The 15,762-nt window shown below is 46.7% G+C and overlaps 1 protein-coding gene across 1 annotated transcript in view; it reads left to right on the top strand.

Annotated features, from left to right (window-relative positions):
* Window positions 1-2,313: 2,313 nt before the first annotated feature.
* LOC140687536 (uncharacterized) overlaps window positions 2,314-15,762 on the top strand; it is a 28,168-nt gene continuing 14,719 nt past the window's right edge. The window contains exons 1-5 of the mRNA XM_072944652.1: window positions 2,314-2,374; window positions 4,650-4,970; window positions 5,445-5,725; window positions 6,252-6,330; window positions 6,571-6,639. Of these exons, the coding sequence (XP_072800753.1) occupies window positions 4,778-4,970; window positions 5,445-5,725; window positions 6,252-6,330; window positions 6,571-6,639 (622 nt within the window). The 5' untranslated portion in view covers window positions 2,314-2,374; window positions 4,650-4,777. The remainder of the gene's footprint in view (window positions 2,375-4,649; window positions 4,971-5,444; window positions 5,726-6,251; window positions 6,331-6,570; window positions 6,640-15,762) is intronic.

The following is a 15,762-nucleotide window of genomic DNA, read 5'->3' on the forward strand; positions in this document are numbered from 1 at the left end:
ATCTAACAAATCAGCATAAATGACTGATGAGGAAGATCAGCTTCCCCATCCCACTCAGTCGTCATGTTGATGTGACACAAACATTGGCAAACATTTTCTCCTGTGAGCAACATAAAGTTCAAGACGTTATGAATGGCTTTTTGTTTTTATTTCTTAGTCTTTCCACATTCACTGTGTCTCGTGAGATTATATGAATCCTGCTTATTTTCAGCCCAGCACTAAACTTTTTAAAAGGATCACGTGTTTAAAAGGCTAGTGGACAATTTTTTAGAAGACAGAAATCCTTAGATTTTGGTCCCAGAGTTGAATCTTGGTTAGTGGTGAATGAAAATTCCCGTTAAAATTTTAAATTCAGTGATATAAAGTCTTAAAAATAGTTAAATATTAGTCAATTTCATTAAACACTATAAGAGTTATTTACCTTTAAGCCTGTTTCTGGGGCAATTTTGCAATGATTCCCTCCCTTTATCGATTCCCTCTTTATCAGAATCCTTGAGAGGCCCCTGTCATCATTGTCAGTATCATCATCATCATCATGGAACTGAATCTTCTGGAAGATTCTAGGAAAATAAAGAGATGGACGGGATTATGTGTAGGTCAGTGTGTGCATATACAATAAGAACAGCTGTCAGACATTAGATGCAAGATACCCATTTCATTTAGGGGAGAATGTGGTCATGAAATCCTGATGTGGTGAATGAAGGAAGCGGTGGGAACAGGATAGTCAATGGAAAGGAGGAGGAAGTGAGTGAATTGGAGAGCATAGATCCTTGGTTAGTTGATCAGCACATTGGTGAGAATGAGGGGAGTGTGATGGCAGAATCATGTCCCTCCCCGGCCACAGGGTAGCCACCTGTGACATGTTACTGTACATGGCAAAAGGGATGACAGATATTTTAGGATTAAAAATCTTAGAGGATTTCTGTCTCCTAAATTGTCTATTAGTTAGCCTTTAAACCCATGATACATTATTATAGATTAGTGCAGGGGCACAAATAAAATGGATTCATATAATCTCACCAGACAAACTGAATGTAGAAAGGATAAGGAAGAAAAACAAAAAGTCACTTATAAGTGCCTTGAACCATAAATTGCTCATGAGGAAATGTTACACAAGGTGAATGTCACAGCCACATACATACTGCCTGAGTGGGATGGGACAAGGGGATCCTGAGATGAGACAATAGGGTGAGTAGTCTGGATTGTCCAGGTGGGCTGAATGTAATCACAGGGGTCCTTAAATTGGAGGATATTTCCCAGCTGAGTTTAAAATCAGAGGGAGGTGTAGCGATGGAGCAATGTTCAGAAAGGCTGCTGACCATGAAAATGGAGGAAGTTGAGGGGCACAAGCTAAGGAAGGTGGGTGACCTCTGTAAACTGGAAAAAAAAAGGAAACATTCTCTTCTAGACCCTCTAGAAGGAAGGAACCCTGCTGGTATCTTGAATTTATCCCAATGAGAACTGTGTTGGATCTCTGACATCCACAGCCATAAGCTAATAAGTCTGTGCTGGTTTAAGCTATTAAGCTTATGGGAATTTGTTACAGTGGTAATAGGAAAATAACATAGTGAGTGGTAGTGTAGGGGATTAAAGGTCTAGGGTGGGGTGTGGAGAGAATTCTGATATTTACACCTAAAAAACAACCAGGTGAAGTGGGAAGGTGTTTTAAGGAAGACCTACCTGGCAGGGCTGTCAAGCAGACTGGAGTGAGCGAATCCTTGGAGTTAGAGGAATCAATTAAACCTCACAAGGAAAATAAGAAATAAAATGTAGCAGGGCTTCAGTGTTAGTAGATGTAGGAATGGAAATGGGCAGAGAGATATAAACATTATTTTGAAATTACCTACAGGTTTGATGACTGCATGTTTGGGAGAGTTAGCCGATGTGTGGACTGAATGCATCCCCTCAAAATCCATATGTCGAAACCTCATTTCCCAGGGTGATGATATAGGGATGCGGGGCCTTTGGGAGGTGATTAGTAGGATAAAATGAGGTCATGAGAGTAGAGCCCTCATGAATGGTATTAGTGTTCTTATACAGGGCCCCAAAGTGCTTGCTTCTCTCTCCTCTCTGGGCCATGAAGATAGTGGGAAGACAGCCATCTTCGAGCTGGCAATCCTCTCCCAGATACATTGACCTTGAAAGCCTCAGCCTCCAAACCATAAGGAATATGCTGGTTGTTTAAGCCACCCGACACACGGTAATTTGTTACAGAATCCCAGACTGACGAAGACAGTGGAGAATGCCACTGCGTTTGGCAATGATTGCCTGGAGAATGCTGAAACCCAGGGAAGTGGGCAGCACAGACGTTTACTCATTTAATCCTGCCAACACTGTAGGGGATAGAGTCTACATTTTCCTCGCTATTTAAAAGGTAAGGAAAAAGAGGCACAAACAATAACAATGACAACGACAACAACAACAACAACAGCAACAATAATTTGTCCAAGATTCACACAGAACTCCCTGGAGGGAGAGTGAGAATTAATACTTATGCAGGCTGGCCCCAGAGCCCCTGCTCATAACTACTAAGTCAGATCACCTTGCTTATTTAATCAGTTTTTTTCAACTGTGATATGAGTGTACTGTGTCCAGTAACATAATTTCAAAATACCTCACTGTAAGGGAAACATTAGTCGCAGGCATTACAACCCACAGAAAGCTAGACATACAAAAATAACTTGTTAAGGCAAGATAACCAATAATGTTTTTAAATATTATACCTGCTGACCATTTGCAATAAAGTGTTTATTTATAATTCTGTCTGGCTACAGAATAACATCATAATCCTGCATGTGGCTGGTGGCTCCCGTGTTGGACAGCACGGGTCTAGAGAATTTAAATGACTTGCCCAGCCTTGCCCAGGAAGCTCGTGGTGGGATCAGAGCTATAGTCTGGGACTGTTCCTTCCTATCCAAGTCCCTCATGGAAGTTTAGAAGCTTCTCCTTTGGTGCCCAGCTGTCTATCCGTACTTATGACATCTTGTCAGGTGCCCCGGCCTGCTCCTGAACATCAGCCAGAACCCACTTCTGCTCTTTTTTGGCCAGGTAATACCTTCTAGCAACTTCCATTGCCTTCTTGGCATCAGTTTTTACATGGAAGGGTAGTGGCTAGAGAAGGAAATGTGTCCACATGACAGGTTTTTCATAAATATAGTAGGAGTGGTCAAGAGAAGAAAACCTCAGGAATACGAGTGGAAGCAGGTCATTTAATATACCAAATGCGTACTTTCAATGTATGTTTGTGTTTCCGAGTCCACGCTTGTTCTACTCGTGCATTATAGGCCAACACATCAGGAGACAAGGATTTGGGGCAAGAAATAGCGGCTTTAATTTGTAAAGCCAGTGGAGAAGATGGTAGACCAATGTCCTGGAGAACCATCATCCCAAGTCAGAATTCAGGCTCTTCTTATATTAAAAAGGGGAAGCGGGAATGCTTGGTTGATGCAAACTTGGTGTATGAATTCTTTGTTTTTAGAATCCTTTGTTCTTGCAGCTCTTCACCTGGGTCAGATCCGTGTAAACCTCCAACAAGCAAATGTTATTTTCTATTCTGTATCTTGTTATCTTTATACGAATGGAAAAGTGATAATATCCTTCAAAGTCAGAGCCTTGAGAATAGGGTCTCCTGTATATTTCAGGATCTAGGCAACATTGTTTCACAAAAGGTGCAGAAACAGCAAGACTAAGCCTAGGAAACAGGGCACAGGTTTAAAGTCAAAGGAACAGATCTAATATGGAGTCAGATTTGTTCTTTCCTATTTCAGTAGTGCCATGGAGAAGGCACTGTGGGCAGCTTTCTGTAGGGTCCTGGAGGCTTTCTCTCTCAGCCTCTGTGCGCCTCTATTGAAAACCCGTCATCGCTATCTGGCCTGCTGGAAAACCAGTCCGCCTGTTTTGCCCTGAAGTTGTGTTCTGTTTATAACTCATCTCTACTCCTTGGGAAACAACTCAATAAAAACTCAGTTGGTTTCCCACCAGCCCTGAGCAGGGGTGAGGGATAGCATGTTATTATTTTATAAAAAAAATATATAAAAATGTTTTAAAACAGCACTGGGCACATAGGAGAGAGACAATCAATGCTTCCTGGCTTAAATCGAAAATGATGACTCAGTGAGTCTATGGCTGCTGTATTTGCTGAACTAGTTACTCCTTTGCTCCATTACACATTTATTTTAACTGAAAAAGAAATATATGCATATGGTTAAAAAAATTCAAACAGAGCAAAAAATACTCAAGTGAAAGAAGTTTTCCCTCATCCTCTGTTCTTACACGCCTCCCTGGAGATGCCAATATTTACAATCCTTTGTGTGCTTTTCCAGATATGCTATGCAAATTCCCACCAATGTATGTAAATTCCTTTAAAGTTTTACTTATTTTTAACTTTAAGGGATTTAAATCCTCAAGTGGCTTCTGCCACAGTAATAGAAAAGAAGAAATCTGACTCCATATTAGATCTGTTCCTTTGACTTTAACCCTGTGCTCTGTCTCCTAGGCTTCTTCTTGCTTGTAAAACAATGTTGCCTAGAGCCTAAAATATACAGGAGAGCCTATTCTGAAGGCTCTGACCTTTAAGGGTATTTAACACTTTTCCAATCATATAAAGATAACACGTTGCAGAATAGAAAATAACGTTTGTTTTGTTGGAGGTTTACAGGGATCTGACCCAGGGAGATAGCTGCAAGAACAAAGGATTCTAACAAGAAGGAATTCCTACACCAAGAAGTTTGCAAAAACCAAGCACATAGGAAAGCAGCCTGAATTCTGACTTGGGGAGATGGTTTTCCAGGACATTAGTTTGCCATCTAGGTCTACAGAAACTTGCTATTCCATGCCCCAACACTTGGTCTCCCAACTTACTGGCCTGTCCTGCACTGAGGAGAATGAATTTGGACTCAATAACACTTCTACCTACCTAGCAAGTTGGACACTGGGACTGAGGGCAGCTCTCCCACACACAGGGGCCTACGGTGAGCCCTTGATTATTCCCCGAGGTTGGGGTGTGGTTTACCCAGGAGGGATGGGGACTCTACACCAACACTCAGGCAGTCTGCTCCTTCTGGGGCTCTGACATTTTACCTCCCGCTCCCTGCCAGCCCAACATTTGGGACAGTGGAGCTAAGGCAGAGATCGTGCCTGCCTGTTTCCCAGCGTGTAAAAGGGGAATATGTACTCTTCCCAAGGTAGTTCTGAGAAACAACACCTGCGGGTGCTTGGTTCCCTGAGCAACAGTAAACCTAGCTCCTTGTGGGGGCAACGGGTATGATACCCGTAGGGTTTCTGCAGAGACCTTAGCTGGAGGGCTGGGCCAGGGACGTAAAAGATGAGCTGTGGGCAATGACGGGTAAGAGAAGGGTGTATAGGCAGGACTGCTGCCTCCTTCGGGGTGCCACAAGAGGTAAAACGCTTTCTCCCCATCTCTGTTACTCCCCTCCCAATTCCAGATAACTGCCTTCCCTCTGCTCCTCCTGTCCATGTGTCTCCCTCCACTTTTCCCCGCCTCCCCTCCTGCTCCCCTATTCTCCCTCCCTCGGTTCCCCTTCTCTCTCAGGACCCAGAGCGGATCGCTGGCCCTCCTGCGCATGCGCAGTTGCTGCCAGCTGGACCGCGGGTTGGAAGCTCCAGCTCCGAGCCGGGGATCGGCCCCAATGGCTTCTCAGCTCTGTCGCCCTGTAGGCCTTTGGCTACTGCCTGGGGCCGGGGCCTCTGGCTGTGGAAGTGCAAGGTGAGGGGATATCGGGAAAGGGGTGAGGCGGCTGCGGGAGGGCGGTCGGCGTGTCACAGCCCCCCAGGGCGCCAGTCAGCGTGTGTTCAGCTGGATTGCTCGGGCCAGACCCCTCTGCCCGCGCCACCTGCCCCGGCGCACCGGCCACAGCTGCCCAGGGCCAGGTGTGCCCCTGCCGCCTCTTGACCCAGCCGGGCTCCCCTCAGTCCGCGGCTGGCATCCGCTTCCCCTCTCCCGCCGGCGAGTCCTCCCCTCCCGGTCTTCCTCTCCTTGGCCGCCGACCCGTCCCCACCACTGGGCGGGCTGTGTCCCGGGCGGGCGGGGTCTGCACACCCGGACGGGGCGGGCGGCTTGGGCTGGGGCTGGGGCTGGCCTCCGAGCGGGGCTGCAGCCCGCGTCCCCCACCCCGCTCTCCCTGCCCCGCGACCCCGGGGCTGCCTTCCTCTCCCTTTCCCGATCCCTGAGGTCCAGATTAGCGGCGTGGGCGCTGCTCCCCAGGCTGAGAGCCCGCGGCTGTAACTCCCAGCTTCTCCTGGTGGAGTCGGGAAAAGGGAGCGGCAGTGCTGAGGGAGCTTCTGTCTCCTTGATCAGGATTTCTGCCCCAGGTAAGTACCTTGAACACTTTCAGGTGTTATGATGGCGGTGCTTGTTGATGTCACATGTTTTTATACTGAGAGGGATTACAGTGGTGAAAGCAGGGCTTGGTTCAGTTAAAAATGAGCTGAAGGCATGAGGCTGTCTCATCCTCCATCATTCACTCTCCCAGGGTGAAACGTGAGACCGTCGATCTTAAAAAGATACTTATAGTCCGTAACTAGTCCAGCCCAGCTACTGTGTGTTAACAGGAACAGCACAACCTGAGGCGTTGGAGACCCAGGGACATTGCACTCCTAAAGAGCTCCTGGCAAAATCTGGTTTGTTTTGTTTTTTTTTGTTTGTTTGTTTTAATTAAATTGTGGGACAGACTAGTAGTATAGAGGGAAAAATAATTGGCAAGAAGGATTTTTTCATATAACAGCTTTATTGTGATATTGTTCACACACCATGAAGTCCACCCACTTGAATGTTACAATTCAGCAGCTTTTAGCATATTCACATTTGTGCAACCATTATTATTCCAGAACGTTTTCATCACATCAGAAAGACCAGTTGAAATGCATGACCTATCCACCCCTTCCCAGTGGTGGTTCTAAAGAAGTTTCTTGGCTGTTCCTGACCATAAATTAACTTGTTACATTCCATGAAATATCTGGGAGGAATTCTAATCAGAATTGCAATGAATCTGTCTATCAAAGCAGGAAGAATTAATGTCTTTATGGCATAAACTTCTTCTACACATGAATATATCTGGGACCGTATCTTTTCATCTGTCCAGAGCCAGGCCTATGGGAAATCTTGGGTTTGTGAATGATGAGATTCAATACATCATTAGATGCAACTGTAGCCTTTCACTGAAGAGAAAAGTAACCTCGTAGAAGCCAAGTGATTCTCTGATGGTTAGAATGAGTGACCGCCAGTGCTGGAGTATTCGAGTGGACTTGGTGCTTGCAGAGTTCTCCACCACCTACAGCTAAGGGGATTACCGTGTTCTTTTACTTTTTTTTTTTATGGCGTTGCTTTTATTTTTACTTATTATATAAAATTATTTTTTATTGAAGTGTTGTAAATTTACCATGTTAGCTTCAGATGTACAGCAGAGATTCAGTTATAAGCTTATGCATATGTATATAAATGTTTTTCAGATTGTTTTTAGTACAACTCATTACAAGAAATTGAAAATAGTACCCTGTGCTATATAGTAGGTCCTTGTCATTTATTTTATATTTATTAATGTGTATCTGTTAATCCTCCCTTTCCTGCCTGCTAACAACAGTTTGCTTTCTATGTCCATGAGTCTATTTCTAGCAGCACCGTTTTTGCTAGCAATATATGCTGGTTGGCTCTTTTCTGTTTCAGTAGTTCCATCTTATGTGTGGGCGTTTTTCTTCTGGTGGGCCTGTGTGTGGTTTGCACACGTGATAATAGAGATCTGTATTTGGGAGAACTCCAGGCCTCGTGTAGTCCCTCGTATGGAGCGCCCACTGAACTGATGCTTGAACTTGGAAAAAAACAGTAAATGTTGGAATTTCCACTATGGTTGAGACTTCCAGGTTTCTATAACCTCTTTAGCCCACCTAAATTTTGGCTGCACCCAATACTGGATAATTTGGTGGAACTTCATGGTATGGTGGTGTAGAGACAGGGCCTTGTATGCTTCTTCTCTTTCCTTTTTCTAACAATCATTTTCCTGGGCCTTCCAGGTACTCCCCCAGAAGGGCCCAGGGCTGGCTTGGTGTTGCACTGAGGCAATATTTGTTAATAAGTCCCTTTCCTCATCTCTTCTGAGCCTCCATTTCCTTCTCTGCACAATGAGGGCTTAGACTAGATAAGTGCTTTTCAGTTTCTTTTAAAGCCATGTTTCCTTTGAGAAACAGAAAATTCAAATCTCTCCTCCCATCACAACCCTTTAGATTTTGACACGTCCTCCAAGGAGTCACATAGCTCTTTGTGGTAAATTGACGTGATTGTGATTCCACGTGGCACAGAAAAGACTCTTCAGAGATTTATTGCAGGGAGAGGGCAGGAAAGGGGCAGTATGTCACACTTCCTTGTGTGAGCACTGGAGCAAAGGCTTGGGTTTAAATACAGTGTCTGATGTGGCATCTCTCTAATCTTGCACAATGTGATAAACCTCTATCCCTAGTTTCTTAATGTGTCAAGTTGGGGTGGTAATGTTTTAAGGCTTTTGTGAAACATTATACACATAAGCCATTTGTGTCTCGGTAGATACAAGACCTGCTAGAGAGTCGGAATTTCTTTAAAAATACATATATATTGTCCACATCACTCTGTCTGTGTGTATTTTGAAGTTCCTGGAGGGTGAGGGTTGAGTGTAATGTCCATCGTGGGACAGGTGGCCCATGGGTCTGTGTGCCTCAGATTGCCCCCTCCTCCCCAGTCCTCTTCCTCTCAGTCCAGGATGAAGTTCCCTAGTAGATTTACACACAGGTCTTGTGGAAATGGCTTTTCATTTTATTGTTTCACCAAGGAGGGTTGCCATCATGATCTCTGTGGTCAGGTTTTGGTGACCTGAAGGCTATGCAATTGGGGATTTCTATTTTATAAAAAGAAAAAAAATTACAAATACAAAATTAGACCTAGGTTGGTGGCAGGGGCTTTTGAAAGTGGGGACCATTAGCTTTTTTAGCTTCAGGTGCAGTGGCCTCTGGCCACGAGGACACATCCTCATGCTCTGAATTTGGAGGGACCAGTGGGTTCAGTGGGAATATTTACTGAGTGCATCTCATGGGCTGCGCATTCTCTTATTTGTACTGTGTGTTCCTTATTTGAGATGGTGAGCTGATTTAAACTCAATAGCCTCTTTAAAATAATAGACTTTTTATTTTTAGATGTAATGTAGATTCCCATGTAGTTGTAAGAGATAATATGGAGAGGGCCTATGGACTCTTTGCCCAATTTTCTTTAATAGTTCCATCTTGCAAAGTTGGGGTACTATTCATTCGTGACTCACTAACCCTTTTAGGTTTGTGTTATTGCCCTCATTTCTATTTATGAATAAACTGGTGTTGAGAGAAGCACACAGGTCTGCCCAGGTCACCCACGTGGTTACTGAAGATTTGGGTGGAACGTGGGCTTGGCATTTCCAAGCAGTACCATTATGATGGTCTGTGGCAGGGAGCAGCATTCACTTTGCTTGTTTATTCATTCATTCAACAAACATTTATTGAATAAACTCTGTGGGTCAGATGCTTTCATAGGGTTATCTGATTCTTCAGCAGTATGGAGAATCAGGTAATGTTTTCTTTATTTTTTTTTTAATATGAGAAAAATATCTCTGAGAGGTTATAATCTCCCCAAAGGAAAAATAGCTCATAAATGAGGGATAGTACATTTGTACAGTTCCTTCTTCTTATGCAGGTGGTACCCTAGGCATTTTACATTTGCAAACTTCCATAATCCAGATATATTCTTGTAAGGCAAGAAGTTTTTTTTTTAATTGAAGTATAGTCAAGTTTACAATGTTGTGTCAATTGCAAGGTGGTTTTTTTTTGAATTTTGAATGGAGAAAATATTTTTTGAGGGGGTTAATTAAGTTTATTTATTTGTTTCATTTTTCTAAAATGAGGTACTGAGGATTGAGCCTAGGTCCTTGAACATGCTAAGCACGTGCTCTACCACTGAACTGTACCCTCCTCCCCAAAGCAAGTTTTCTTACCCATTATTCTGCACCTTAGGAGTTCAAATAAATTGGCGTTGAAATCCAGATATTTTGATCCTACTATGGTTCTTTGCATTATATCCTGCTGAGGGGTGGGGAAGCAGTTCCTTTATTCATTCATTTATTCAGCAGTTTTGAGCACCGACTTTGCATCAGGGCCTGCCTAGGTGCTTGGAAACAGAAAACAAGAAATGATCCTTTTCTGCAGGGGATGGAAGCCTAGACCAAAAGCTGGGTAATGTGATCTGAGCTTCAGTAGCCATGTGCAGATGCTGAGGACAAAATTATCCCCGATTTGCTTGGACTTCCCTTGCCTTCTGGCTGGTGCACACCAGGTCGCCGCATCCCAGTGAGGCCCGCAGCCCACAGCACAGTATGTACATCGATTTACCCTCCCTTCTCGGCAGGGCCTGCAACATGAACACCCCTGACTACGTGCAGTGCGCTGAGGACCACCAGACTCTCCCGATTGTGGTCCAACCTGTGGGGATCATCTTAGAGAATTTCTTTTGCATCTATAATGGAATCTCCTTGGTGAGCCAGATCAGACCGTGCGGCTCCCAGTGGGCACTCTGTATCTACTATAGGTATCTCTATGCGCCCGAGAATGGATGGAGTGACTTCCAGACCCACCGCAATGTCATGGGCCTTGTCACCATTACTGACTGCCTCTTGGCCAAGACCTTCTAGAAGCTCCACGCACAGAGGAGCTGTATGGCACCACGCTCTACGACTCTCAGCTCTTTGTCTTTATGCTGTATGGGGAGGTGGCCGAGCAGCCGCACACCGACGTGGCCTTCAATCTACGAGGACTGCGGGTGGTGGAGAAGAGGATCGAAGACTTCACTGAGTCACTCTTCATCTTGCCCAAGTCCAAGTGGCTGGATGGGGACCCCGAAAATTCTGGGGAGAAGACCCCCCTCCTCTACATCCTATTTGAGAAGGAGGACTTCGTGGGACTGGACACAGACAGCAGGCAAGTCAACCTGAAGGCCGGGCCACCCTGGCTGTGTGACAGATTGCTTCCTTACATCCAGAATGGGATCATCAAGGAGGAGGGCTTTCTTGTAGCCAAGGCGGGAAGGAGGTGTAGCCCGCCGGTTTTCAGACGTTTAAAACTAAATCCGCCTTTGTTTCAGAGAGATCCTTTTAGGGTTAGTGTGGACACTTACTCCCCCTTTTCAGCCAGGACACTTGGGGGGACCCCTGGAGTTGCTGTCCAATAGAGTAGCCACAGCTACTGATGTTAGTAGTGCTGGGGAGGAGGCCGGTCTGAGCTGAGATGTGCTGTAAGTTAAATGCACATCAGACGCTGAAACTTGTCTAGTAAAAAGAATATAAACTATCTTGTTACTTTCTATATTGATTACACGTCAAAATGATAGTATTTTACATACAGTAGAATAAGTAAGGTCTGTTCTTAAAATCAGTTGCTTGGTTTTTTTTTTGTTACATTTTAAACGTGGCAACTGGGAAACGTTATTTACATGACTCTCATTTCATTCCTGTTGGACAGCCTGTCCTGGGACAGTTTCATCCCTTTGCTTATAAATGAGACTCTGAATCCCGAGACGCAGAATGAGGTGCTGGTTGAGCTCAGGGTGGAGCCGATGTCTCCTGCCTCCCAGGCCCAGCACCAGCACGGCTCAGGCCCTCTCCCCTGCCTGACAGCCACCATGCCAAGTTAGGACATCAGAAACACTGCCAGGGGCTTCCGAATTAGCTCCTTACGCAGGGAAAGGCGTGTCACGGTGTATGGGACACAGCAGGGAAAAATTCGTCCTCACTTTGTCCCTGTGATTAGGTCAAAGGCCCCACTCTGCCTTGGAAGTGCAGACGATCACTTCTGGGCTGCCTAACCCCTCACCCTCTACTATGTTTCCCTGTGTATCTTTCAAGCTGTCCCTCGGGCAGAAGAGGGTGAGACGTCTTTGCCGAGAGGTGGTCCCCCTTTACTGGGGAGAGTGAGGTGAGCTGTGTCCCCCCGGCCTACGGCCTCGGGCCTTGAGTCTGGAGAGCGCTCATGGCGGTCCCACAGGTGACGGTCGGAGGACATGGTACGTGCTGCCGGGCCCGCTGTGCAGGAGGGGCTCTGTGATTCTCTGTGATTCTAAGGTCAGATTCTACTTTCTTGTTGTTGGTAAGATGGAGGAGAAGATGCCAGAGAATTGATAAAAAGAAAATCCACACCAGTCCTGTGAATGACAGACACAGGGGATCCGTGTCCCACCTGCGTGTGGTGCCTGGCAGGCTCTGGAATAATTTTCACTTCCTCCCCGGACATTCCTCTATGGCTTAAGGAAGGGGAGAGGCATGTCGTGGCCATGATCTGTACTTGTGCTCACAGGGCCCTGTGATCTACATGCCCACACTACACTTCTGCTCCTTGGAGATGAGGTGTCAGGTTTAGGAAACTGGGCACTGCTGAGGGCATAGCTGACAGAACCGTGCTACACCAAGGCTGGCTCCGTTCACCTCACCTGTCACCTCCTGTTGAGTCCTAAGGCGTCATTCAAGGTAGGTGCATCGGTGCAATGAAAGCAGGAACCTCCTTCACCCCCTGGACAGACTGGTGGGTGATCAGTGGAAGCCTGGAGCCCTGCCCCAGCCCCACGCCAGTGCCTCCTATTTTGTCATAGGAGGCACTGGTGACATTTTTGCTCAGCAACTGCTTGGCTCTGATTCTGCAGAGCCAACAGAGAATGCCAGCTTGTTTTTGCCTTTTGAAGTCTGCCCTTGGGATTTGGCGGAGTAGCTGGATGTGTGCTTAGCCCATAGTGGTTGACACTGTCACCATTGTTTACCCAGAACCTTGTGTACCAGGCATGGCTGCCGGCATCAAAATACAGCAGCGCATTAAACCTCCCTCCTGGTGGGTCTGTCTGTTCTGGTACCATAAGGGCTCAGCCAGCATCTGAACGTCAGTGAGATAACGTGGCCAATGAGCTCGGGTCAAGCACGTTCTCCGCCAGTGACTTTTACTCCATTGTTGCTTTTACTATTACACAGTCATTAATTTTTTAAACAATGCTTTGGTTCAGGAGCAGAACCTAATTCTCCCCTGTTCCTCTTGGTGGGAGTGAGTAAAGTTGTCCAGCTTGAAATGCGACCACATTTTGTAGCTCAAAAGCTGTCTACACGCATCTAGGTGAAGTTTTGGTTTGGGGCGCTGACCACGTTGGGGTCCCCCGGCAGCATCGCTCCCCTCAGGCCCCTGCCTTCCCTGGATCAGGAGGTGAGGGTGGGTCTCACCGTCCCTGCGTCCCTGTCCTCATAACACTGACGTAATTTCTTGTAAATGCTGTCAAAGTCATTTTTGTTCTCGTGTGTTTCTAATTTTGGCTGTTCCTCTATTCCTTTTTCTATTTTCCTTTTTCCCTTATACCACCCCGTGAGCATGTTGTTGGGTCTGAAAATGTGGGCTGTGCACACCCTGCATTGGAATAGCCAGATCGCCCTCTGTGCCGTCTCCATCGCTATAAAAAGCAAAAACTTAACAGTTGCCATGATTCATATATTATCCTAGTCATCTTATTTTCTACTTTTTTGGAATTTTTGCTATGTTAGCACATCACCCACTGGAGTTTGATATCTGTTAAAGTCCTTGCTTTGAGGAACCTGTTAGTTCGTCCTTATATTTGGTAACAAATGCTCTCTTACTAATTTTGTTTATTTGTTTTGAAGAAGTGAGATGCGAATTGATTTAGGCGGCTGCTGAGGGATTTTTTTCATGGAGTATTTAAACTTGGAAAGTCAAATTCTGCAGCACCTTGCTTGATTCTGGCTTTTACACAAACGTGCTCGGCACGAGGTTCCTGGCTGTCGCTGTGTGACGTGCGTGACGGCGCTTCCTGGCCGGCGGTCACTGGTGAGGAAGTGGCCGGCTCGGGGGTGAGCAGCTGCAGGGGACGCTGTTGGAGGAAGCAGTCACCGGTTTTTTGTTTTTTGGTTTTTTTTTGCATTCACCTTCCCAGTGCCATTTACTTTACTTTGCATTCATAGAGGGGCAGGAGCGGGCCTAAAACCATGCCACTCTTTTGTTCCCTTTATGAGGCTGGTTTTTCTAAGTATCAGGAAAACATTGCCTTGTCCTAAGTAACTGGTTCACTTGGATCTGGTGGACACAGGGACCGCTAAAGGGGACCGTAGCTTCCTCTCTGCTTCAGCCAGTGGGCATTCAGAGCCAGGTCTGTGGTTTGCCTCAGCAGCCGTGCAGGCCTCCCTGCACCGGCCTTTATTTTTACCCCTTTTTGGCAGTAAATAGCTGACTCTGTGTCTGTTGCAGCTGATGTCCACCACTGACGGCCGTGTGGTTATTTTGCGGTAGTGAGTCTCCAACACCCCTGTCAGCCGTGAAGGGACCTTGCATTCTCACCCCGACCCTGGTTCATCTCACCCAGGGAAAGGGCTTGGCCACCACCGTCATGCTGGACATGAGGCCTTGTTTCTCCTTTCATGCTCTGGTCCAAATGTGGACACTTCATCCTTCACTGACTTGGTCTCGCTTGAGACAGTCCAGACTTTCTGAAAGAGTCCATCACATTCTGGGGGGGAACAGAACAGAAGTAAGAGTCGCAAGTAGGAGTCTAGGCTGTCTGGGTTGGCAAATGCAGGCTGGGATCTGTGATGGCCGGTCTGTGCCCTGGAAACTGGCCTTTCCCGTGGCTCCCGAGAGAAAAGGGGTCGGAGCGAGAACAGACTTGCCTGGGTTCCTACCATCCTCATCTGCTCACTGACAGGAGTGTCAGCTAACTAGGAGCTCCCCCAGACCTCGGGCCCTTCAAACCTCAGATCACGGGAGATCCTTGAGTCCTTTTTCTGGTCCTTCTTTGTGAGAATCCAGTGCCTTCTGAGGTGACTGGCAGCAGGAGATGCCTCCCCCTCCAGGGAACTCCCTTCGGAGGACTGTGACTCAGTGCACCTTGCTGTGAGCTTGTGGGTTTCCATCTGGTTCCTGCAGAACCAGACTTGAGACTGGCTTAGCGACAGAAATAACAAGACTGATTCCAGGGCAGGGCCAGGTGGAGGGAACAGTGGAAATTGAATGTGACCTCAAACACCTAGGTGGGTGCTGGGGCTGTTACTAAAATGGGGAGCCTGGGAGGTACCTGCCAGGAATCGAAGTCTAGAGTAAATGGTGGACATAAGGCCTTTTTTTTTGACATATGGCATTTTTAAGATGCCATTTGTCATCCAAGTTAGGACTTCCAAGAGGCACTCGTGTCTATGAGCCTGGGGCTCAGGTGAAGGAGCCGGACTAGAGATACACATTGGGATTCGTCATTCTTAGCTGGTGTTCACAGCCGTGCAAGTGGATCAGCTCATCTCAAGAGGTGCAGACTGTGTCTGAGGGGGGGCAGGGCTGTGCCTGGTTTGGAGGAAAGCCCGGACCATGCAGCTTTGGTGTGTCAGTCAGCGGCGTTTGTGATTTTCAGAGCAATGGCATTTATCCTTAAGGTTCTGGGGGGTGGGCAGGGCCACACAGGAAGAAATCTGAAGAGAGGGTTTTGGCCACGTGTGCGCGTCTTGGGACGATCCAGAAGCTGCAGGGTCCAGAAGGGGAAACTCCTCAGAAGCTGGAGTCGGAGTGGGGAGTTGGGAGAATGTAGTCACACTCTCCTGTGATGAAGGGAGGGAGGCCTAGGGAGTCCGCACCCTAGCGGACTCTCTTTCCCACGAACAAAAGGCAATCAGACAGAAGATTTGAGGTAAGAAGGGATGGGCGTTGGGAGAGGAGCCAACCTGGAGAACGGTGGTT

Source organism: Vicugna pacos, chromosome 20 (assembly GCF_048564905.1).
Source record: "Vicugna pacos chromosome 20, VicPac4, whole genome shotgun sequence".
Lineage (NCBI taxonomy): Eukaryota > Metazoa > Chordata > Mammalia > Artiodactyla > Camelidae > Vicugna > Vicugna pacos.